The following is a 27123-nucleotide window of genomic DNA, read 5'->3' on the forward strand; positions in this document are numbered from 1 at the left end:
AGCCTGGGTGACACAGCGAGACTCCATCTCAAAAAATAAAAATAAAAAAAACCACACTTTATTGCTATAGTGATATTTGTACCTCATGGTTTTTGTTCTGGAATAGTTTACCCCCAGATATCTGTATGGCTTACTCTCTAATCCTTTATGTTCTCAAAAGTTCTGAAGTTTGAGACATCTTCCCTGACCACTCAAAGTACTACTCCTACCCTGCACTTCCTATTTCCTTTTGTCTTGTCTTCATAGCACTTATCACATCTAATATCTTATGCTTTATCTGTTGGTTTATTTCCATTAGAAGTTCCACGAGGGCAGGGATAATTGATTTCCCAACATCTAGAAAAAATGCCTGACACATAAGTGCTCAGTAAATATGTGAGTGAATGAATGCATGAGTGCTGGAAAGAGCATGGGACTTGAAGTTAAACTGATTGGATTAAAATCCCAGCTTTCTTATTAGCAGTGTGAATTTCAACAATTTACTTCAACTGTCTCTGAAACTCATTTTCTGTAAAATAGGAATATATATCTCATGGCCCTGGCCTATGAATTAAATGTAACATTTATGAAGTGTTTGCCATATATTAGACATTCAAATGGTAATCTGTCCATCTCTGTCCTGAGCCTAAGAAACCATAATAGTTCTTTACAGTATAATCAGTTTATTTTTGAGCAATACTTTTTTTTTCAAAAGAAAAAGTTGCAGAAATGTAAGTTTGAAGTCACAATGCAGTTTTTTTTTTCAAAAGCAATTTGGAAAAAATAATTTATGAAATAAATGTCAATATATAAATACTGTAATAACCCAATAGGGAAAAATAGATGTATTTTAAAATGAACTGTGAAACTACAGTACGCAGAATACAGGGCTCTTAATTCTTTTCTCAGAAAGCAAAAAGTATTTCAAGTGTGTTTAAAATAATTGAGTAAAAAAAAAAAAAAGAACCCAAACAATTAAGATAGGAAAAATAAAGGTGAAAATGAAATAAAATTTTTAAAATGTTGTTGACCAATAAACCCAAAAGCTGATTATTTGAAAATATTAACAAAATTAATAAATCTCTGCCTAGATTATCAGGATTAAAAGAGCTGCACATTTGTAACTCTGTGACATTAGACTGAGGTCTGTAAACTATAGGTTGGTGGGCCAAATCCAGGCAACACCTGTTTTTGTAAATAAAGTTCTATTGTACCAAAGCCACATTCATTCATTTATGTACTGTATATAGCTGCTTTTGTGCTATAACAGCAGAGTTAAGAAATTTTGACAGAGACCACATGTCCTGCAAAGTCTAAAATATTTACTATCTGGACCTTTACAAAAAAAATGTTTGCTGACCTCTTAACTAGAGGAAACCCAGTATGCAAGTTCTTTTTAAAAAATGATTCTATTTCCCAGGGAAATAAGAAGCATAGCCATCATTTTAAGAATGAGATGTGGAGGTCTCAGAAGTTTGAGGAAAGAGCAGCGCGAAACAGTTATCTGGTAAAAAGGTTACTGAATGTATCAGAGAAATGTAATAAGTGTATCAGAGAAATGTACTAAGACTGACAAAGAGCACTAAACACAACACTTAAGGATAGTGGCAAGATGGGACAAGTAAGCATGCTTCTCTTTGAAAGATACTTACATCCTCAAAATAGATTATTTGTGTTCCAGAGTTGGTTCTAAAGATATAGGACCATTTTCTAATTCAGATTAATTAAAAATTAAATACCAACTAATTTTAAAAAAGGTTTACTACTTTCAAGTGCATAGAATTAAAACTCAGTTGACAACATTTGTATCTGTGGTTCAGGGAAGTCTCTAAGGGAGACTTACTTTAAATCCTCTTCTTGTTTGAAGAAGAGAAGAAAAATGATTTATACTGAGTTATGTGTTACAAAAGAATGGATATTCCAGAAGCAATAAATGCCTCCCTTCCCGCAAAAAGCACTGTAATCAGGTGAAATAATCAGAGTAGGAAGAGACTTATGCTCTAGATGAAATAACCAATTTTAAATTACAAGAAAAATAATAATTCTATTGATACTTTACCCATAGAAATAACTTCACTAATCACAACAATGCTGCTGTACTTATTCTCAATCTGTAATCTAAAAATCACACTGTGTCATGGAAATGAAAAATCACCATTTTATGGACTTCTGTGACAAATACTTTTGGAAAGCAAATATTTTATAAATTCACATCTTCACAGTTTGTCCTAATATTTGCGAGATGGTTTGGTTTTGTCAGAAGAAAAAAAACAGTGACCTACCCAGCCAATAGAAGAAATATCATTATCTTTAAGATGAACTGAGGTGAAAAAGACCATCATAAATAGATAATCTGATAGTATGTCATTTTCTGAGAGTGCTTTTTTAAATTTTTTTTTTTTAAAGGAAACTAAAACTAAGATTTATTAAATGTTTTCTATTTACCCAAGCACTGTGCTGACTGGGAGTGAAACACTGTATGTGTTAAAAGAAGTACCTTTAGAACTTCTAAGACTCATTTAAATGAGGAAATATCAGCAAAAAAATATGCCTTGCTATTTAGCAGTTAGGTTAAAATATGGCCAATTCTCAAGAAAAGAATGATTGAAATCTTGTAGTTTTGGTATAAGCAAGAGCAGAAACTGCTACTAATTATAGATCCTTATAATGTTCTTCCTTTCCACAATTCTTTATCTGTGCTTTGTTTACTTCTCAAACAACTGTAGATCAACTGCATCTGTTTAAGTATGGCACTAAGTCAGGCAAGATTTAAATACTATATTCTCTGCTAAATTGGGCCTGCCTTTTTATTAACTTCACTTTAAAAATCTGAATATCATTAGTTTGATTTTGAAAAATAAATCTTACTTTAGATATGATAAATAATATGTCAAATGCCATTCACTTTTATAACATTCCTAAGAATGTTATATAGTATGTATGTTCCCCAAAGTATTTTACATAAAAAATTCCAATGTACTTTGTACTTTCAACACCAGTCTCTAATTTTTTGCTGTTTTAATTTGTATTTAAAATACTTTTCCTAAGGATTTAATCCACAATTCAAAACTTTAACATTTTACCTTTATCCTTTGTATTCTCTCAGATACTTTCAAAATAATTTCCTCATAATGTAATATAACAAAAAAATCTAATAAAAATCCATATTATGTAATAATGGAGGGGGAAAAAAGAAACAAAAGAAAGCTCAATTTATGAACACTTTACAAATCCTGTACGATTCACTGACAAATGAACACACTTTAAAAAATGTCAAAGATATTCGATATAACTTTAATTTTGAATGTGATTTACATACGATCAAACCAAAAAATTACTTATACTTTACTGCCTAATCACAATTAACATAAACATAACAAATTGTATTTATAAGTCAAAGTAACAAACCACTTTTTAAAAAAAAACTCCACATTGTCAAAATTTTTCCTATGGAATATTGGCAAAGAATGTAAAGTTATATTGTGCTGCAAATAGTTAAAAGCAATGATTTTTGGATGGTTCAATAAGATGTGTATATATAACTTAAAACAAATATTTGGATTATTTCCTCTGGAAAGTTAGCTTGCAAATGAAAAGAAGAAAACCGAATCCGCATATGGTAATAGCTGTCCTCTTCAAAATTCTACTATTCCATGTAGATACTTCTTCCCTTAATTGTATATGAGTTGGATCACTTTCCCGTTCATTTTGCAACTAATATTTAGTATGGAAAAAGAAAAGAGGAGTTACTGTACAATACATTAATAAAACATTTTGATTTTAAAAAATATCATAATATCCATGTTAATTCAATTCACTTGATTTAGATGTAGGCAACTCAAGATTCCCATGGAAGATTTAAAGTAAACATATATGTCTGAAAGACAGTCTTTCATTAGAATCCCATTACTGTAAATTATTAGTTTTACATTAAAAATACATGCTTTCATAGATGATCACATTTTAAAATGGTGTTTTTAATGTCATGAGACAAAGTAACTTTAAATTTAAAGTTTCTGTTTTACTTATAAGGAATGACAATTGATATTGATTTGCTTGTGCATTAAATATCAATTAACGTCTTACAAAAAAGTGAATCATTATTATAGCAAACCTAAAACATGAAATTTAGCAAAAACGAGAAGATCAGATGCTACTGGTAGAAACTTAATTTATTTAAATATAATTGCAGTAACAAATGTCAACAAAAACTTAAGTGGTTCTTTTAGTAATTCTCAGCAATGAAAGTACAGTACCCAGTCAGTTTCTAACTTCCCAGATACAAATTTCTTGCTTAAGAAGCTCCCTTCTCCCCTACCTACTGTGTGTGTGTGCCCACTCTGTGTGTATCTGTGTGTGTGTGTTTCTGTGAGAGACAGAGAGACAGAGAGAGAGAGAGAGAAGGGGGAAGTGAGAGAGAGAGAAAAGACTTAACGAGGGAGGGCTGAGAGGAGAGGGATGGCTTTTGGGGGTGGGGCAGGAGAGAAAATAAGCAGAAACCAAAGATCCTTGAAAGATAAAAAGAATCAGGCACATTTATAGAGTGATATTTACTAGAAACATCCTGTGCTGGAGTGATGACATAAATACTTTCAACATCAGCAGGAATAATGACTTCCAAATTCTACAGTGTAAATATTTAATTAAAAAGCTTGCAAAATTAATTTTAAATTTATAGCAGAAAACCAGACTCCAATGCCAATCTCATTAATACCATATTCTTGGTCTGACTTCCAAATGGCTTCATTCAGCAACAGATTCCTTTTTGACACTGATGCTCCATTTACTGAATCCTGAGACAGTCATTCCTTTTATTAATCAATTACTTAGAATGACCCTTTCTGACAGGAGCCTGTCAGTGTGTTGGCTTGAAAGAGAGTGATGTGGTGTTAAAGTCTAGCCTTGACCTCTCCCACCCTCTCTCTTTGTTACCTCCATACACTTATCTGTGATAACATATGTTTCTTAAAAAAAAAAATCCCTTCAATTATTATTGGTAAACTCTGAAATAATATAAGCTTAACAGGCATGATAGCATATTTCCAAATCTGGAAGCCTTCACAATTCCCTAAATCAAATCTCATTATGATGATTACTACTTGTACAAGACTAATCTGAAAAAACCAACCCACTAGCTTGCTCCAAAATTTAAGACTTTCTTGCCCAAAGAACTGTATTTGCCATTATTATAAACTAATACATGTTTTCAAGGGTAGTTCTTATATAGAAATGCATAAATTCTAAATAGAGAAGGGTCACGGGAAAAAGGTCTTCTATTTAGCCAAAGAACAATGAAAATTCTCTTAACAGGTATGCATTATTAAAATAAATATGGTACCTGATTGAATTGTGTATACTTTAGAGTCAGTTTCTATAGCAAAGTTTCTTAATTTCACTCATTTAACAAAAATATGGTTTTCTAATTTCATTTTAATTCTATACACACACCCTTACCCCTCACCCCCATGTTTTTAGTTCATCTTGGAGAAACCAAATTAGTAAATAACCCTGAAGCAAATAGGTTTTAGGAAATTTCCTACACTAAACATTAAAGGCTGATGTTTTGCAAGAAGTATCTTTATACATATGCTTCTAAACTTCCCTGGGATACCCATGAAAAATGGCATGTTTAAGTAGGATCAGTTCCTTTCCTTTGATTCTTCTAGATGAGATATAATTTTTGGGTCATCAGCAAGTTCAGGATGTAGCTTGTGTAGCACAGGTGCCTGACATATAGCAGGCAGTCTTATGTTTGTTGAATGAATAAATGTCAGAGACAATACAATTTCTAAGATGCCTTTTTTCTTTGGAAATAAATTATTTTCTACAAGAATTCTGAAACATAGTGCTCATTTCCTCATTTAAAATGTTCTTTCCCAGCTATTATTTTGTATAATAGAATTTGCTTCACAACTTTCTTCTCACTTTAAAAGACTCCTTTTGGGCCAGGCACAATGGTGCACACCTGTAATCTCAGCACACTCGGAGGCCGAGGCAAGTGGATCACTTGACATCAGGAGTTTGAGACCAGCCTGGCCAACATGGTGAAACCTCATCTCTACTAAAAATACAAAAATTAGCTGGGTGTGGTGGTGCATGCCTGTAGTCCCAGCTACTCAGGAGGCTGAGGCAGGAGAATTGCTTGAATCTGGAAGGCGGAGGTTGCAGTGAGCCAAGATTGCACCACTGCACTCCAGCCTGGGCAATGGAGTGAGACTCAGTATCAAAAAAGAAAAAAAAAAGACTCCTTTTGATTTAACACATTAATAGCTAGAATGACAATTTATTAATACTTGGAACATCTATACAATCTATTTTGAAGAAAAGAACTTTTTTGATAAAATATTAATGAAAATGTTAAATGAATTATGGGTTGAAGCTGTATAAATAATGTATAATCTAACCTTCAAATCAGATATTTCACAAAAGCTTTATAGACATCAAATTTATGTATTAAACAGATAAAGAGCTAAGAAGTGAGCTCTTTGGTCGACTGGAAGTGTTTTTCTTTATTATCCATCTCCAACAAAGGTTCCCATTCCAACAGCTTAGATTTTGTTATAGCCAATTTTTTTTAAAGTGGAAAAATCACCTGTCCTTAAATACAGATATATATTATATATTTTTTCTATATTGTAAAAAACCAGAACCAAAGAAGTCCATACTCTTTAGAAAACAGTTAAATTATAAAAATATTACAGAGAGTCTGGACAATTACAGGGGTATTTCATCCACAATCGTGTCTCTTTAACAGAACCAATAAATACTTCATTTATTTTATCTGTACATTTACATGTAAGTAATAACGTACAAATATAATTTCATATCTTTAGCTGATATTTAATTTTCATTATTTTTTCAACTGCCTATTATTATAACAATTGGTATAGCATAATTTATTAAGTTGTTCTCCTAGTATAGAATACTTATGGTACATATAATTTGGGATAAAATACTATCAAAAGATACAAATATTTAATAGTATTTGGCACATCCTGCCAAACTGTTTTTGAAAGGGCTTGTGTTCTCACATAAGAATATCAGTTTGGTGAACTCTAAGTAGAAATTGGTAGTGATACATTTTTCCCTGCTAATTGAAAAGATAAAAATGACATATTCTTCTTTTAGTACGCATTTGTTTAATGGCCAAAAAAGTCTGTTTCCTATGTATATTTCTTCCTTTGGAAACTGTCCTTTTTCCCACTTGTCTAAGTGTTCCATTTGTTGCTCTTACCAGAACTGCTTCATTGTCTAACACCTTTTGCTGTAAATCATTTCCCTTCGTTTTTCCCCTCCTTTTAATGTTAAATATATACCTTTTGAATTAGGTCTTTTAGTTTGCAGACCTTTTCACTCAAATCTTCAACATTATTAACCAATTCTTCACAAACTGAAGTAAAATTCTGGGGAGAAGCCCATTCCAGTGTTATCTGTTAATATTTTCAAAAGTTCAACATTAAATAATGGAAATAACTTTCTACAACTTTATATCCACAAAGATTATACAACATTCTTAAACATTAGATTATATAATTGAAAGGCATTTTTTTGTTTAGGATAAATACTGACACCAAAAATAAGTAATTTTATAAACATATAATCAAATGAGCTTGCCAAATGCATTTCCTGAATATATGTATATATAACTTTCTATATGGAGATTAATATTAGTAATAACATTTATGATGAACAAATCAGTTCACGAAGGTTTTAAAAATGATGATTCTCATATTAATTGATGTTATATAAAAATCACTGGAAAACAAGTGCATTAAAAAACTTTCACTAAGACAAACAGCTAAAACCTAATCACATGAAATAAGCTTCTTTTGCAGGCCACTTACACTTTTTCTTTCTTTTTTTTGAGAAAGTGTCTTGTTCTGTTGCCCAGGCTGGAGTGCAGTGGTGCAATCATGGCTCACTGCTGCCTTAACCTCTTGGGATCAAGTGATCCTCCTGCCTCAGCCTCCTGAATAGCTAGGACCACAGGTGCATGCCATCATGCCCAGCTAATTTTCAGCTAGGACTAGAGGCACACGCCATCATGCGCAGCTAATTTTTAAAAATTCTTTGTAGAGACAGGGTCGTGTCACCATGCTGCTCAGGCTGGTCTCAAACTCCTGGCCTCAAGCAATTCTCCCACATAGGTCTCCCAAAGTGTTAGGATTACGGATGTGAGCCACTATGCCCGGCCACTTACACTCTTCCTATTCTAAATTTATTTAAAAATATTTTATTGATATGGTTTTTAAATAACACACTGTTTTATTTCCATTTTCACTTGGGTCTCCTGTCACTTTATATTTTAAAAAAGAACACATGGTAAATTCAATACACGGATCAGTTTAATTTTTGGTCTGACTCATTTTCTTTTTCTTGAGGGCAAGAATACAAAGTTTTAAAATCAATATGTAAAGGAGTAATATTAAACAAATTGACTTATTTAGATCTTATGTGATTTTGCAGAACAAACGATGTAATTTCAGCAAATCAATACTATTTATTGAATTATGAACTTATCTGGAATGTTCTTCAGTGTTCATACTTTTCTTCACTTAATAACTTTTGTAGAATACCTTTTGAGAATTTACAGGTAACTCAGTAATAACATTCTGTACAGCTGTTATTAAATGGCCACACTGTTTATTTAATTTGAGAAGAAAGTTGAGGAACTCATCACCACTAAAGAAAGGAAACAAACAAACAAGCAGGAATTACTAATAAGAGCAATTTATTTCATTCTACTAGGCAAGTTACTGAAAATCTAGTCATAAAATTAGATTCTTCCAAAAGAATTCATGGAATAGCTAATACAGATTAGGTACTGAAACAGGCATTGATTATAAAAGAAAAACAAACCTCCAATCCCGAGGATCTTAAAGTTCAGGATAAGATGCAGATATACAATTACAGCTTTATTATTCACAGGAACACATGAAGGAGGAAGATAAAATAACCAATATTTGAGTAGCTACTATGTGAAGACACTGTACTAGTTATTTTACATTTGTTATTTCTTTTGATTTTTCCTAACAACCCCTATAGGATAGATGTTGTTAATACTATTTTATAGTGGAGACATCTAAAATTCAGGGGGAATGAATTTAATATCACATGAGAAGGAGGGAGTAGGGAACTAGAAATGCTTTACAGAGATAATACTTGAATTGAGTCTGTGGTTGAAGAAAAAGTTTGCCAAGTAGGTAAGGAAGAGATTCTGGATAAAGAGAATAGCAGGTGCAAGAGTACAGGGGTAAAGGTCACTAAGGTGTAATTAAAACACAAATTATTGAAAAGTAGTAAGAGAAAAGGCTGGATATAACCATTTATTAAAAGAACTTTTGTGTCAGCATAAGGAATTAGATTTTACCTTTCTGATGATGTAGAGTTACTAAGAGATTTTCAACAGGAAATTTGAAAATTAGACTTTTAAATGAGAATGTTTATTTGGAGAGTGGTGTGGATAAAAGGAACACAAAAGTAGAAGCAGAATAAGTAGGCAACTAACAGAGAAATGCATCCAAGAGATGATGAAGGAAAACTTAAACTAAGGATCTGGCAGTGGCAGTCTTACTGTGGGGAGGAGGTAGAGCAATGACTTGAGAAACCTTTAGGAGAATAAACTGAAAAACTTGGTGATGGATTGTACGTAAGGGAAGAATCTACGATGATTCTCAGTTTTTTTGGTTTCCATGGAAGGCGGTGCTGCCAAGCAAGGAATTGAATTTGGTGGTACATGTTGGGGAAAACAGTGGGATAAAAGAAAACATTATGGCATAATAATTAAGAACACAGGCTCTTGAGTCAAGAGTCAATGTGAGTTTGGATTCAGCTTCCACACTTATTAGCTTTATGATTTTGGGCAAGAATAATCTGAAGCCAAATGTTTCCTTATCTCTAGAATGGAGACAGTAGGACTCAAGAAAACAATGTACATAAAGTACCTAGGATTGTGCCTAGTACATAGCTGGTGTTCAAGCAAACATAATTATGATGACTGCAATGGTGAGGAGACATGCGGGTGGCAACAACCAGTAAATGGTAGAAAATGGGGGTCTTGCAAAGGTATTTATTCTGGGCTCTAAAGACTCATGAAGATAGATACAATTCAGAGTCGGTGAACCTCAATGGGAAAAAAATACATCATTATTTTCACTAACCTCTAACCAAGATTCAGTCTTTCCTTCAATTGTGAAGGTAGCACAGACACAGTAGTATTACAGATGTCTCCAACAGAAATCAAAACTATGATCATAAAGAAGACCATAGGACATATTGTGAAGAAGGGAGAGTTGATAGGGGTGAAACAGAAAAGACACTAAAGGAAATGTGGCCTGAGAAGTAGAAGAAAATCAGTAGTTAAGAGTTGTTATGAATGGCAATGAAAGGGATGGATTCAAAGGAGAAAAGATTAGGCACATTAAGTATACTGATTTTGGCAATGAGAAAACACTGGTGACTAGATTAGCTTCAGTGGCAGAAGCCAATTTACAGTAGAAACAACCAAGAAACTTAACCCAACAGAAAAGTTGGTCAAGGCTATTAACAGAGAATTCAGAGAAAAAGAAAGAAACAAAATTTGAATGGATAACAAATATGGGAATACAATAACCATAAGATGCCACATTCTAGCAGAATGACAAAAATTAAGTAGATCATTAATATCAAGAGTTGACAAGTGTATTAGATGACCTTTCTGGGGAGTCCTTTAACAGTATCTACTGAAATAAAAATACAATAGAAATTACTATTATTGGACCAAAGGTAACTGTGTGTGTGTGTGTGTGTGTGTGTGTGTGTGTGTGACAGAGTCTTGCTCTGTTGCCCAGGCTGGAGTGCAGTGATGCGAGGCTCACTGTAACCTCTGCTCCTGGGTTCAAGTGATTCTCATGCCTCAGCCACCTGAGTAGTTGGGATTACAGGTGTGCACCACCATGCCCAGCTAATTTTTGTATTTTTAGTAGAGATGGGGTTTCACCATGTTGGCCGGGCTCGCCTTGAACTCCTGGCCTCATGTGATCAACCTGCCTCAGCCTCCCAAAGTGCTAAGATTATAGGCGTGAGCCACCATCCTAGCCCCCAAAGGATACTTCTAAGCCCATACAGAAATTCTTACTTGTAGAAGTTTTGACTACATACTACACAAAGTTTCTTACACTATTTCTAGAAGGAAAGGTTATAAAAAGCAAGCAATGTCAGCCTCCAATGAAAATAATAGCAAACTTCTAAGATACATTACTGGGATGTATATAGTATTTTCACTTAAGACAAGTCTATTCTCTTAGCTATTAGGCTGAAAAAAATGAACAATTTCACTTTAACAGTTTTATAAAATATAAACTTTATATACATAATACATATAATCAAGTCACTAAGAATAAAAAGTACCTGATGGTTGCTTTCAACAAGCAAACCTAAAATTAAAAAATGTAGGAAAACTCTTGTTCTATTTAGCAGTAAGTATTCATAGAACCATTTTCAAAAATGATGTAATTCTTCTTTATTCTATTTTCTTTCTGATCTTTACTCTAGAAAACACAGAACTTAGGGTATATGACACATTTCTGCCAAGGCAACAGCAGTGATTACTTGTATTTTGTTTCCATGTACTATTTATATAAGTACACTTATAACTTAGATTTCAGTGTTCTTTAAATATTCAAATTTTATTCATCAAGAAAAAGAATAACTACTAAATGAGTAATTCACTAATGCCATATATATTTAATTTATGAACTCAAGGAAATTAAGATCCATTGAGAATTATCATTTGAAGTATCAACTGATAGCAGGTATGTAATTTCAGACAGGTGATTCACAAATATATATGTGGAATATAAATTTATCAGCTCTTATTCTTAAGATAGTAAGACTGAGTTCAAATAAGCAAATTTTATTACTAGCAAAATTAGTCTTAATGAATGAAAGGAAAATATATACCTTTCTTGTGACATAATTTTCAGAGCCACTGAATATGGATGGACAAATTGTACAAAACAAAACTCAACAGTGTGCCATTTACACTATGTGAATGGTGCCTCTCCATCACAGCTGTACAGTATACAACCTACACAACTTTATATGGCAGGCCTGATAACTTTGTGCTTATTTAAAAAATTCAAAATAAGCAGATATGACATAGGTATAGTAGACTGCATTATTTGATCAAATTCTCATGTCTTTTCTACAGAGCTAACTAGTACCAGTCCCCCGATCCCTGTGAGGGGACTATAATTCATGCCCCAGTGACATGAGGCCTGACCACATGACTTGCTTTAGCAAATAAAATATGATTGGAAGTTACTGTGTAACTTTTGAACAGAAGCTTCAAGAGCCACTGAATGATCCTGCCATCTCTCTCTTCCCTTTCCCATGAGATCAGTATGTCCCAGGTTGAGACTGTTCCTCTAGCCTACTCTCAGAATGACAAGATCACTGTTGCTGACCCATGACATAGATGATCAGGAAATAAAGTCTTGTTATAAGTGACTGACATTTAGAAATTATTTGTTACTACAGCATAACATAGTATAAGTGAACTAAAACAACAGGCCATTTAAAAAATTTGAAGTCAAGTACTAAGATAAAATTTACACTTTAAATAAAGGTATTTATAAGCAAAGGTATTATGCGCTCACTGTAGAATATCTGGAAAAGATTAAAATCATCAACAATCTTACCACTCACAGACAATTGACTGGTACTATTTTCTCTCAGAATATTTTCTTATAATACACATTTTCTTCCAGTGTTTTTCCTATGGATATATATAACTGACATTGTGCTTCACATGACCTTTTATATTGTGCCTTTTATAATTATCATGAGTATTTTCCCATGACATTAAGTTTCAAAATAATTTTAATGATGAAAAACTAATTATATTGATGCAATGGAATTTAATCATTTTCCTGATGTTCAGTATTTAGAGTTTCCAATTTTAGAATGTTTATAAATAACAGGGGTGAACAATACACTTTTACATAACACTCACAATACACTTTTACATAACATCTTAACATCTATATAGATTTTTTGGGGTGGAGCTGTTTCCTTGATGGACATAGTTTTGAGATGCTTCGGACACCTTCAAGTGGATGTCAGTTAGCTCAGATAAAGAGTCTAAACAGGAACAGTTAAAAATTTCCAATGTGAATGAAAATTTATTATTTCTGTTCAAAATATCTAAAATTAGCAACAGAATGGATATTAACATTTTAAATTGCACTCTTTATTTTTTTAAGAGAGTCTTGCTATGTTGCCAAGGCTGGCCTTGAACTCCTGGGCTCAAGTTATCCTCCTGCCTCAGTCTCTCAAGTAGATGGGACTACAGGCACACCCCACGGCATTGGCTTTAAATTGCATACTTTAATTCTGCAAACATACTAAGGCAGAAAAAAGTAAATGCAGTGTGTGTATGCATTGTTGTAACAGATTATTTTAGAAGATTTTGACACATAGAAGAAAACTATCTTCAAATAAATCAGTAAATTGTTGAAGTCACATTACCAGGAGATTATAATCAATCAGTTCAACTTTTCCTGCTGTTAGTTTTCTTATGACTTAATGACTAATTTCTTCTTTAAAGAATGACTTTGAACAAATGGTAAGTAAAACCTTTTCCATAACAGCATGTAAACAAAGTCTGTGATTTAATAACAAGGTCAAATTCCTGGAATATATGTCTGCCAGTTTTATTTTTTTTAAAAAATTCAGTAGCTTTTAATACGTGAACTATTCAGGATTCTGCACATTCTTTACATTTATTAAATCCCATAAAGTAAATTCATATAGGCAACCCTGCCATCATACAAATAAGTTATATAAAAACATTTAATTTGCAAGTCAGTCATTTAGAACTTAGAATATTCCTTCATAGAAACAATAATGAAAAAAAGCAAGAAAATGAACAATGATATTTAAGAAGGTGTGCTGATTTTTAAGTCCTCGCAAGTGAAATCCTTCACAATGCATTTAAATATTTAAGAGCTATTATGTTATTCTGAAACAATGATGAGGCATTATTTTAAATATAGATCTTGCTGTAATATGGAGATATATTAAGGAAGAAGAATGGAGAAATGGGAATAGGGAATTTTAATATGGGGAATATTTATAATTTAAGCTATGTAATAAAGATTTTAAGAAATTAGGATCGTCTATATTATTTCCTGGAATACTTCTCTGAACTCCAAAATAATGTGAAAATCTATTGTTTGTATGTTTAATTAATGTTTATCATAATTACAATATTAGTTTTAGTCTACTAGTGATAATACCATTGCATTTGCAAGTATAGGATATAATTCATTAACTCATTTATCCAAATATTCAATAAAATTTGTCTACACAGTCATGTCACAGGCAATGGATAACATGGTTAATATATACACCAAGCTCCTTAGGTCATTCTGATAACTTAGCCAGGTAAGGGAACCACTAGCATAAATCCTGGTTACGAACCATAATATGTTTCAAAAGCATACATGTAGAAACCAAGTCTCTACTAACATGTAAGGTACTTTTATGTTAGATATATAATCCTCATTTGTAAAATTATTTTAGGGAAAAAATCAAACTGGAATACGTTGAAATAAAAAACAGTATTTGTATTAGTAGAAAAATAAAATGATTGTGATCTCTTAAATCAACTAAAAAAAGAAAACTTAGAAAATAATACTAAGCTGGTATTAAAAGTAAGATTAGAGGAAACTGAGGAAATAGAAAAATATTTGTGAAGATTTCTTACAGGGAACTTGTATATACTTTTAAAAGCTCTAGAGGCAAAAAATTTGATTTTTCCTCTGTACAGGCATTATTCCTATTCTTAGTCCCTGTGATAATGGTTACTTTTGGACTCATATGAAACCCAAAGAAGAAAGGAAGAGAGTTTCCTAAGCAATAAAAGAACAGAAAAAATGAGTTAAGAGAAGCTTACATAAGCAAGAGACTGGGTAAAATGTAATTAACCGGACCAAGTGCAATGAGAGGTAGAAGGTGGGGAAAAACATTTGATGTACAAATCCTCAAAGTTGGGGAGAGAAAACCATTGTAAAAGAAAAAAGAATTTCATAGGCTGGTTATAAGGTGCTGTTGCTAAGTGACATAATTTCAAAATTATCTAGTTGGTGGAATGAAAACAATTATTATAGGTTATTTCGGATTATAAAATCTAGGTGAAAATTACTGAAAAGACAATCATATAATCTAAAAGGCAGAAGAGGCCTTACAGGGTTTGTATTCTATGCTACGGTTAAATTCTTTCCATAAGCAAAAATCTCTAGAAGTAGGTATTACGTACAATAAAACTGTTATCTTATTTATTCTGGACCTTATATTTCTATTAATGCAGCCTAACAGTGCTAGCTTTCCATAACTAGTCATGTGACACTGTTAACCTAAACTAAATTAATAATAAACTTAAAAACTCTTAATGATTCTTCATGTATATTAAGGCCCATCCTATAGTAATATAGTTAATCTTAGACTTTCCATTTATCCTTATTAAAGTTAACTCTATTAATTTTTGAGAGATTTGCTTCAACCTGCCAAAGCCTTTAAAATCTTTTTTTTTTATTATTATACTTTAAGTTTTAGGGTACATGTGCACATTGTGCAGGTTAGTTACATATGTATACATGTGCCATGCTGGTGCGCTGCACCCACTAACTCGTCATCTAGCATTAGGTATATCGCCCAATGCTATCCCTCCCCCCTCCCCCCTCCCCACCACAGTCCCCAGAGTGTGATATTCCCCTTCCTGTGTCCATGTGATCTCATTGTTCAATTCCCACCTATGAGTGAGAATATGCGGTGTTTGGTTTTTTGTTCTTGCGATAGTTTACTGAGAATGATGGTTTCCAGTTTCATCCATGTCCCTACAAAGGACATGAACTCATCATTTTTTACGGCTGCATAGTATTCCATGGTGTATATGTGCCACATTTTCTTAATCCAGTCTATCATTGTTGGACATTTGGGTTGGTTCCAAGTCTTTGCTATTGTGAATAATGCTGCAATAAACATACGTGTGCATGTGTCTTTATAGCAGCATGATTTATAGTCATTTGGGTATATACCCAGTAATGGGATGGCTGGGTCAAATGGTATTTCTAGTTCTAGATCCCTGAGGAATCGCCACACTGACTTCCACAATGGTTGAACTAGTTTACAGTCCCACCAACAGTGTAAAAGTGTTCCTATTTCTCCACATCCTCTCCAGCACCTGTTGTTTCCTGACTTTTTAATGATTGCCATTCTAACTGGTGTGAGATGATATCTCATAGTGGTTTTTATTTGCATTTCTCTGATGGCCAGTGATGATGAGCATTTTTTCATGTGTTTTTTGGCTGCATAAATGTCTTCTTTTGAGAAGTGTCTGTTCATGTCCTTCGCCCACTTTTTGATGGGGTTGTTTGTTTTTTTCTTGTAAATTTGTTTGAGTTCATTGTAGATTCTGGATATTAGCCCTTTGTCAGATGAGTAGGTTGCGAAAATTTTCTCCCATGTTGTAGGTTGCCTGTTCACTCTGATGGTAGTTTCTTTTGCTGTGCAGAAGCTGTTTAGTTTAATTAGATCCCATTTGTCAATTTTGTCTTTTGTTGCCATTGCTTTTGGTGTTTTGGACATGAAGTCCTTGCCCATGCCTATGTCCTGAATGGTAATGCCTAGGTTTTCTTCTAGGGTTTTTATGGTTTTAGGTCTAACGTTTAAATCTTTAATCCATCTTGAATTGATTTTTGTATAAGGTGTAAGGAAGGGATCCAGTTTCAGCTTTCTACATATGGCTAGCCAGTTTTCCCAGCACCATTTATTAAATAGGGAATCCTTTCCTCATTGCTTGTTTTTCTCAGGTTTGTCAAAGATCAGATAGTTGTAGGTAAGTGGCGTTATTTCTGAGGGCTCTGTTCTGTTCCATTGATCTATATCTCTGTTTTGGTACCAGTACCATGCTGTTTTGGTTACTGTAGCCTTGTAGTATAGTTTGAAGTCACGTAGTGTGATGCCTCCAGCTTTGTTCTTTTGGCTTAGGATTGACTTGGCGATGCAGGCTCAATATCATACTGAATGGGCAAAAACTGGAAGCATTCCCTTTGACAACTGGCACAAGACAGGGATGCCCTCTCTCACCACTCCTATTCAACATAGTGTTGGAAGTTCTGGCCAGGGCAATCAGGCAGGAGAAGGAAATAAAGGGTATTCAATTAGGAAAAGAGGAAGTCCAATTGTCCCTGTTTGCAGACGACATGATTGTTTATCTAGAAAACCCCATCATCTCAGCCCAAAATCTCCTTAAGCTGATGAGCAACTTCAGCAAAGTCTCAGGATACAAAATCAATGTACAAAAATCACAAGCATTCTTATACACCAACAACAGACAAACAGAGAGCCAAATCATGAGTGAACTCCCATTCACAATTGCTTCAAAGAGAAGAAAATACCTAGGAATCCAACTTACAAGGGATGTGAAGGACCTCTTCAAGGAGAACTACAAACCACTGCTCAAGGAAATAAAAGAGGATACAAAGAAATGGAAGAACATTCCATGCTCATGGGTAGGAAGAATCAATATCGTGAAAATGGCCATACTGCCCAAGGTAATTTACAGATTCAATGCCATCCCCATCAAGCTACCAATGACTTTCTTCACAGAATTGGAAAAAACTACTTTAAAGTTCATATGGAACCTTTAAAATCTTAATGCTCTATGTCTCCATCTAGCCACCAGTCACATGTAGCTACCGAACCCTTGAAATCATACAGTGTATATTCTCTGACCACAACAGAATCAAACTGGAAATCGATAACAGAAAAATCTCCAAACATGTGGACATTAAACACCATACACCATGGGTTATTTAGATAATCCATGGGTCAAAGAGGAAGTCTCAAAGAAAATAAAAATATACACAGAAGTGAATGAAAATGATCATACAATGTATCACGATTTGTGGAATGCAACTAAAGCAGTGCTGAGAGGGAAATGTAAAAGACTAAATGTTTACATAAGAAAAAAAGTCTCAAAAATGATCTAGATTTCTGCCTCAAGAATCTAGAAAAAGAGCAAAATAAATTCAAAGTAAGCAGAAGGAAGAAAATAGTAAGAATAACAGCAGAAATCAATGACACTAAAAGCAAAAACAATAGAGAAAAGTTACTTAAACAAAAGAGCAGGTTCTTTGAAAAAAAATGCATAAACCTCTAGCAAGACTAACAGAGATAAAAAGAGAAAAGACAGAAATCACCAATATAAAGAATGAAATGGGGTATTATAACAGATCCCACAGCCATCCAAAGAGTAGCTGGAAATACTAGGGGCAACTTTTGGCTGGATAAATTAGAAAAAATGAACCAAGTCCTTGAAAAACCACACATTACCAAAACTCAGCCAAAGTAAAACAGATATAACTTGAATAATCCTATGACCATTAAATACATCAAATTGTAATTTAAAAGCTTCCCCCACAAAATATCCAGGTCCAGATGGTTTCACTGGAGAAATCTACAGAATGTTTAAAGAAGAGTTAATGTCAATTCTACACAATCTCTTACAGAAAATAAAAGGAGGGGGAATACATCCCAATTCATTTTGTGAGGCCAGTATTGTCCTGATACCAAAACCAGACAAAATACAAAAAGGAAACTTACAGAGCAATATTTATCATGAACTTAGACACAAAAATTCTTAGCAAAATACTGGCAAATCAAATCCAATAATGCATAAGAAGAATAATAACCCACAACCACATGGGATTAATCCAGGTATGCAAGGTTGGCTCAATAGTTAAAAATCTAACAAAGTAACCATATCAACAGGCTAAAGAAAAAAGTCATATGGTCATATCAGTTGGGATAGAAAAAGCATTTGAAAAAATTCCACAACCATTCATGATAAAAACTTTTAGAAAAATGAATAGTGCATAACTTCCCCAATCTCATAATCTACAAAAAAACCTATAGCTAACATCACAGTTAATTAATAGTAAAAAAGTGCATGGTTTTCTCCTGAGATTGGGAAGAAGGCAAGAATGTCCACTATCTACCACTCTTATCCAACATAATACTGAAAGTCTTACCCACTGCCATGAGGGAAGAAAAAAGGTATACAAATGTGAAAGGAAAAAATTAACCTCTTTTTGCAGACTACATGATTATCTACATAGAAAATCTCAAACAATCTACAAAAAGCCTCCTAGAACTAATAACTGAGTTCAGTAAGGTGGAAATGTACAGTCGAGACACAAAAATCAATTGCACATGGAAACAAATAAAAAGAGAAATACCATTGGCAATTGTGCCAAAGAAAATGAAATACTTAGGTATAAATCTAATGAAATATGCATGAGATCTGTATGATGAAAATGACAAAATGCTGATGAAAGAAAACAAAGGTCAGAAATGGTGGGTCAGGTTTGTCATCCCAGTACTTAGGGAGCCAAGGTGGGAGGATCACTTGAACCTAGGAGTTTGAGACCAACTGTGGCAACAAAGTGGAGACTCTGTCCTACAAAAAATTTAAAAAATTAGCCAGGCATGGTGGTGCATGCCCATGGTCTCACCTACTCAGGAGGCTCAGGCGGGAGGATCACCTGAGCCCAGGAATTCGAGGTTGCAGTGAGCCCTCATTGTGCCATTGTTCTCCAACCTGGGTGACAGGGCGAGACCCGGTCTCAAAAAATATATTTTAAAAAAAGAAAACCTAAAACTTTTAGAGATATCTGTGTTTATGAATTAGTAGAATTAACATAGCTAAATGTCAATTATACCTAAATTAATCAATAGGATTCATGGAATTACTACCACAATCTCAGAAAGGTTTTTTGTAGACATAGAAAAGCTTTATCTAAAATGTATATGGAAAGAAAAAGGCTCTAGAAGAGCCAAGATGATTTTGAAAAAGAACAAAATGGGAGGAATCACTCTTCCTGATATTAAGGCTTACCATATAGTTAGAGTAATCAAGACGTGGTACTTTCAGAGGGATAGACACATAAAGAACCCAGAATAGAGAACCCAGATTATACCCACACAAATATGTGCAATTAATTTTTGACATATAATCAAAAGCAATTCAATGGGGGAGGAACAGCCTTTTCAATAAATAGTGCTGGAGCAATTAGCCATCCCCAGGTGAAAAAAAAAACGAACCTCAGCCTAAACCTCATAACTTTACAAACATGAACTCAAAATGTATCATGGACTTAAATGTAAAACTATAAAACTTCCAGGAAAAAAGCACAGGAGAAAATCTTTGAGACCTAATTTCTTAAACTGTTCTTTAACTTGATACTAAAAATATGCCAAAAGTACTGTTCTGTAAAGGGAAAATTTGGTAACTTAGACCTCATCAAAATAAAAGTTTTTGCTCTGTGAAAGACCCCATTAAGAGGATGAAAAGAAAAATTACGGAGTTGGGAAAAATATTTACAAATCACATATCCAACAAAAGATTTGAATGTAGATAACTCCCAAAACTCAACATTAAAAAACAATTAATCCAACATAAAATGGGCAAAAGATACTGTTAGAATTTCACCACAAAAAGTACACATATGGCAAATAAGATATAAAAGGCTGTTTGACATCATTAGCTATTAGTAAGTGCAAATAAAAACACAACAAGCTATTACTGTATACCCATCAGAAATGGCTAAAAAAAATCATGCTAACACCAAATGCTTGTGAGGATGGAGAGCAAACTGGATCACTCATAAACTTGCTAGAAACATAAAACAGTACTGCCATTCTGGAAAACAGTTGGGCAGTTTTAAAATATACTAAATATGCAACCACCGTACAACCTAACAATTGTCCTCTTTGGCATTTATCCCAGAGAAAGAAAATGTATTTTCTAACAGAATCTTGTAGATGAATGTTCATGGCAGTTTTATTTGGAATAGCTAAAAACTAAAATCTACTCAAATGTTCTTCAATGGATAAATGGTTAAACAAACTGTGGTATATACATACCATGGAATACTACTCAGCAATAAAAAGGAATTAACTATTGTACTGATACATGCAACAACTTTGATGAACCTCAAGAAAATTAGGATGATTGAAAAAAGTTAATCTCAAAAGGATATATACTGTATGATTCTATTTATATAATATTCATGAAATAACATCATTAAAAAGATGGAGAACAAATTATTGGTTGCTAGGGGTTGGGATGGGGAGAAGGTTAGATGTGGCTATAAAGGGGTATTATGAGAGAGCCCTGTGTTAAGTACATTGAACACGGAAGTAGTTACATGAAGCTATAAATGTGATAAAATTATTTATATATATATATATATATACACACACACACACACACAAATGAGTGCATAACTCACAAAATATGAGTAAGCCGTATGGGTCGTACCAATGTAAATTTTCTGATTTTGATATTGTCTTACAGTTATAAAAGATACCAATACTGGGCAAAACTAGGTACAGAATGCATGGGACTTCCCTGTGTATCTTTGAAATATCCCAAGAATCTATATTTCAAAAAATTTTAAAAAATCATTTATTGCTCTATAATGTATTAATAAAATCAAATAGTATTTTCAAAATAGATTTGGGATTATTAATAACCATTGCTTGACAAGTTTATAATATTGGAAATGAAGTTTACATATTGGTAACATAATTTCTCATACAGTAAGGCTGAAAATAGAACTGAGCTACATGAGACATGTTTTCTTATTGCCCTAAGTGAAAATATTACTACTTTGAATTTTCAATTTAACCTCTAAAATGATTTTTAAAGGTATACTATAAAAAGCATGGGATTGTTTGTAAGGTTCAATTTAGCAAGATGCAATGAAAAAATAAAACAAAAATATTTCTATGTGAGTTAACAAGAAGACATATTGTTTGCTTCTTGGTAAATGACTTTATAAAAATTGACTTTACAAAGTACATCTAATTTCAGAACACAGTATCTTCCAAAATCTATTACCCTGGGAAAATGATGGTATCAAGTAAAATGACTCAGACATTATGAAAATTAAACTAAAAAGAACAATTGGTTCTTAACACTATTAATAATATAAACAAATAAGTTAATTTTACCTGATTTCCAACTTTGTCTCTTCAGATAGCTCTCCAAATTGTATCTCTTCTACCTGTAGTTCTTTAAGAGCAGCCAGAATTTTCTGCTGGTCTTTACTGGTAATTCCATTCTAAGCAGAAATAATTTTAAGGTACAGTAAGTTAGTTATACTTGAGTAATTTAAAACTCAAAATTGCTAAAGATGTTTTCTTGATGAATTCACATCTTGAAAAAATAGGCATATATTGGAAAAATAACACACTTCTAAAAAATATGTTTTTCTTATAACTGTGATTGATGTTAGTTACAGCATTAGAATATTGAGACATATAATAACTATAGTCAATTTTTTTGCAATACATAACAACTATGATGGACTCCCAAAACAAATTACTAGAACTTAATATGTAATATTTCAAAAAAACACAGTAAAACAAAATTTCCTTCAAATTTTTATTTAAAATATTATCAGTGATAAATGAGAATTAGGCCCTATCTTTGTTTGTATTCTACCTTTAGTGTTAAACTAAATTTTCTATACTGGATTTAGTTTTGTAGCATGCTTACTGATTTTTAGTGATATTCAAAATGTCAAGTTTCCAATGTGGTCATGCAGTCAGATCATTGCTTTTTACATATCCTATTTATCAAAGTGTCTCTAATACATCCTACAGCTATATGTTATTAGATAATACTAGATGGCAAAATAAAAGGTCTCAGTTTTGAGAACCAAACAAAAGGCTTGGGAGACGTGTTAATACCCATATACATAAAAAACTATTTCTTATTTGTAAGTGCCCCATTTTACAAATCTATTGCACATTTGAAACTGAAGGATCAGTTCTAGCTGAGATGTCATGACAATCTGAAAAAAACAAAAACAAAAACAAAACCCAAACTATAAGTCATTACATGTTCTTAAAGTAACTTAATACTAACACAAGATTTTAGATATGGTTATCCATAATCATATCTAATCAAGGACACAGTAAAAGATCAATCTTTTGTCTATAGCCCTGGCATTTTAAAAAGAGAGAAGAAAAGGATCCACAATTTTAAAAACATCAAACAATGTATCGGGAATTTTTGAAATTGATACTAACCTTTGTAAATTCATCTTCCCTCATGGTCAAAAGGTGTCTTAACGTTATATCCCTTTCCTGTATAAAAGGAAAAAAAGGCCGCCTTTCCATATAATTAAAATAGTAGAAGGAGAAGTAGGCAAATGTTCATAAGTTAGTTACTTGCTTCACTCTGAAGCAAATTCCAATTTTCTAGAGGGGACAGGATATATAGATATAGAACTATGCTACTGAGTAGACAGTAATGAGTATCATAATAATTATATTCACCTAAAAAGTATAAATATACCTAGTTTTCCAGATTCAAATGATTACCATTCATATTTGCTTACATTAAAAGAAAAGCAGTTCTATAAAATTTGGCAGAAATTATGTTTTATGAATATTTTAAATTTCTGACTGTATCACATTAAACCAACATGTAGTTTTACTCAAGATTTCTCCAAATAGGGAGACATTTCAAGATTATACAATGAAGCACAACTCTGAAATATTTTAACAGAATGTGCACACTCCCAAGAAGAGTCTATCTTAAATAGTGCTTTACTGCTTCAGTATCCCCACCTAGCTGATAACAACTGTCATGGACTCAAACCCCATAATGTATGCTTAAAACACCCAGACAGTGCTTGGCATATGATCTGATTTAACCTTCATGACAACCCAACACTAGGTATTATTATCCTTATGAAGAAAATGAGATATTTAAGTCACATATTTCAGTGATTAAACATTAGAGCAAGAATCTGATACCAGGTGTTTGGTTTAAAATCACGCTCTTCCAATATTCTACTCAAGAAGATGAGCAACTACAGAAACAAACTAAGGGCTCAGGTGTATATGAAGGTTAGACAGTGGGTAAAAACTGTTTAATCTCAGATTCTAATTTATGTAAATTTCTAGAATAATACATTTTTGAAATGTTTTTCACAAATTTAAAATCGGGATGTACTACAAATTATGGTGAAAAGTAAATTGGCAGTTATTCATAGACATGTTTATGAATTAATATCTAACATTATATTAACCAACAAATTAACATATATGCATAACTCACTGTAGGTTATATAAGATCTTACCTTTAGTATATCTGTCATATGTTCAAGTCCAAGACCATGTAAAAATACTTCCAGATCTCCAAATGCTGTATATGAACTGTATACATTTATAACAATGTCAATTTCAGAACAGATTATAAATGCACAAGCGATAAATATACATGTATATTGCAAGAGAATATGAATAATAATGAATTCATGTAGAATATATTTGCAATCTGCACACCAGACCTATGCTATATCAAAGGAATAAGTAAGGTTTTGTGACTGAAGATATATGAGGAGTATAACTCATCTTTCCCCAAAATGAAAATATATGCCAGTATGTACTCCTTGTGAAATTTCTGCACATAAAAATCTCCTCAGCCTGGTACAGTAGCATACACCTGTAGTCCCAGCTACTTGGGAGGCTGTGGCGGGAGAACTGCTTGAGCACAGGTGTTTGAGGCAAAAAAACCCACAAAAAACAAAAAACGAAAAAAAACCACACCTCTTTAATTGCAATAAGTAAAATGTAAGTAACTTTAAATGGGGTAAGGAGATAATTATTTTTGGCCGTGTACTCAACAGTGGTGTTCTGGGGGGAAAAGTATATGTTTAATTTTAGCTTATAAAATTAGAACTGTACTAAAAATAATTAGAAAACAAGGTGTTATACTGTTTGAACACTAATATAATTTCAGAACCTTTTAAAAATAAATTTTATTGTTGATATCTTACTTAAAGTTTACATTTAAAGTTATTATCATTAGTGTTAGTACATAAAAATGAATAAAAATTTTCTAAAATTCTGGAGAACACTAAAAACCCAGACATTTAAAAATGCTTGTAAACATTTAAAATATCATATATTTTAAATAAGTCACCACATTTACTACAATAAAATATACACAAATTTTACTTATAGGTATTCTGTTGAACTAAAACATGCTATATTACCTAAAAATGTGATCTTTTTCTCTATCAGAATCTGTTGTCAATATTTTACAAATAGTGTCTTCTTTAGTTAGCTGTTGAAGTTTTCCTTCCAATGGATTTAAAGTAAAAGAAAGTAAGTTGAAGATCTGAAAAAAGTTAACATTATTCAAATATAATTAACATTGCATACTGTAACTTACACTTAAAAGAAACTGAACATACGATTATCTCATATCCAGAAAGGAAATTTTAGCAAGTAAGTGGGACAGATGTTTCACAATTTACTACCCTGATAACAACTTTTAAAAAAATGATACATCACAGTTGTATATATTTTGGGGGGTACATGTGATATTTTGATACACATATACAATGTATAATAAACAAATCAGGGTAATTGGGATATCTAAGTGCTTCCTTGACCTACAATAATCAGAAAAGAAAAAAGTACATCTAATTCAAAATAGTAAAAATTAAAGGAAGATAGTAATTAATATTTTTGGTAAGATACATAGCAAAACTAAAAATTCCATTTGGATAAATGACTCAGATTAAATATTAAGATAGTACTTTAAAAACATTGCTAAGTGGCAAGAGAGTAATGAGTGTGACTAAATGTATACAAATCCTAACTGAACACCTCAAAAAGATATGGTGAAATTCCTGAGTTTTAAAATCTAACCTCTCAGGAAGTCAAGGTTATATCACGTACTCAGCCAAAATACAAGATCAAATCTCATTTCAATAAATGATTTATGACTCAAAATAACCTTTGATGTTCATAAACTTCTTACGTCAAGTTTGGTGTCATCTACTCTACATTTAACAATGTAATAAAATAATTTTAAGTTTTTGAATTTTCAAAGTTTGGAAGAAAAATGGTAAATTCCTTTTTGAAATTCTACAGGGCTGTAGTGATTACTGTTTATCCTATAAAAATTCTGAAAATATTAGAATAATATTTAGAAAATGATAGCCATGTTTATCAGATTGCTTAAAAGGTTAGAGGAAGTTACTTTATATGCAGTAAAAGTGGCTTGGTTTGATGATTACATGACGGAATCTTTGGAATTTTACGTGCTTTCAAATTCGGGAACTCAGTGTTACAAACTCTTGAACTAAACAACTTAGTTTTATAACTGTACTATACTTGATCCTTGCTTAGAAGTTACAGACTTGTGGCTAAAGCTTTAATCTTCAGACCAAAAGTTTATATTGATAAAGTAATTTAATGTATGGGAAGTATTTATTATTGAGTTTAACATCTGAATGACAGATTATACATCCAGGTATATTATCACTTTATCGTAAGCCCTGTCACACATATAAGAGCAAATGTTGTTTAAGGAATTTAATTTTTAAATTGTTTAATACATTAATTAAACTTACAAAAGAATGTTTGAGTTACATGTTCAAACTGGCATTTTACTAGCTTTCACTAAATTACTTTTAAAATTCTGGACCAGTTTAAAATGTTTAAATAGTATATTACAATTTTATTCCTGGGGCCAGAATAAGATTTTATTACTCTTTTATAGAGCTTTTAAATTACTATATTGTAAGTGCTTCTTGTTTCATAGAAGATGAATACTCTAGCAAAATAAAGTTCTCATTACCTGGCTGGAGGAAAGATACATATTTAAACATTTAATAATTGCCAGATACACTATAATTACACTTTTAATTCTAACAGAATAATACAAAAGTTCTACAAATGATAATGTGATATGCCATAGAAAATAAGTTTAATATGTACAGAAGGATACCTCATGATGTTTGTTTCTTTTTGCAATCTCACTTGGCATCTTTCCATCTTTGGTTTGTAGCATTTTATTAGCTCCAAGTTCAAGCAACTTCAAAACTATATTTTTATGACCCTGACGTGCTGCCCACGTTAAAGCCTGTAAGTAGGGGGAAAAGGAGATTGTTTAAAGAGAAGGAGTGTATATGAGACAGACAGGAAAAGTTTTCAACAGTATTTATGACACAATAAAAAAGAGAACATAGTTAATTAATGGAATGATGCAGTCTCTTCATTTTACAA

General features: G+C 32.5%; 1 protein-coding gene across 1 annotated transcript in view; it reads right to left on the bottom strand.

Annotated features, from left to right (window-relative positions):
- Positions 1-2919: 2919 nt before the first annotated feature.
- Positions 2920-27123, bottom strand: part of ASZ1 (ankyrin repeat, SAM and basic leucine zipper domain containing 1) — a 71969-nt gene continuing 47765 nt past the window's right edge. The window contains exons 6-13 of the mRNA XM_003808648.4: positions 26846-26980; positions 25101-25225; positions 24183-24258; positions 23125-23181; positions 22042-22151; positions 8556-8661; positions 7296-7409; positions 2920-3693 (exon numbers count right to left, since the gene is read on the bottom strand). Of these exons, the coding sequence (XP_003808696.1) occupies positions 3541-3693; positions 7296-7409; positions 8556-8661; positions 22042-22151; positions 23125-23181; positions 24183-24258; positions 25101-25225; positions 26846-26980 (876 nt within the window). The 3' untranslated portion in view covers positions 2920-3540. The remainder of the gene's footprint in view (positions 3694-7295; positions 7410-8555; positions 8662-22041; positions 22152-23124; positions 23182-24182; positions 24259-25100; positions 25226-26845; positions 26981-27123) is intronic.

The sequence above is a fragment of the Pan paniscus genome, chromosome 6, assembly GCF_029289425.2.
Source record: "Pan paniscus chromosome 6, NHGRI_mPanPan1-v2.0_pri, whole genome shotgun sequence".
NCBI lineage: Eukaryota > Metazoa > Chordata > Mammalia > Primates > Hominidae > Pan > Pan paniscus.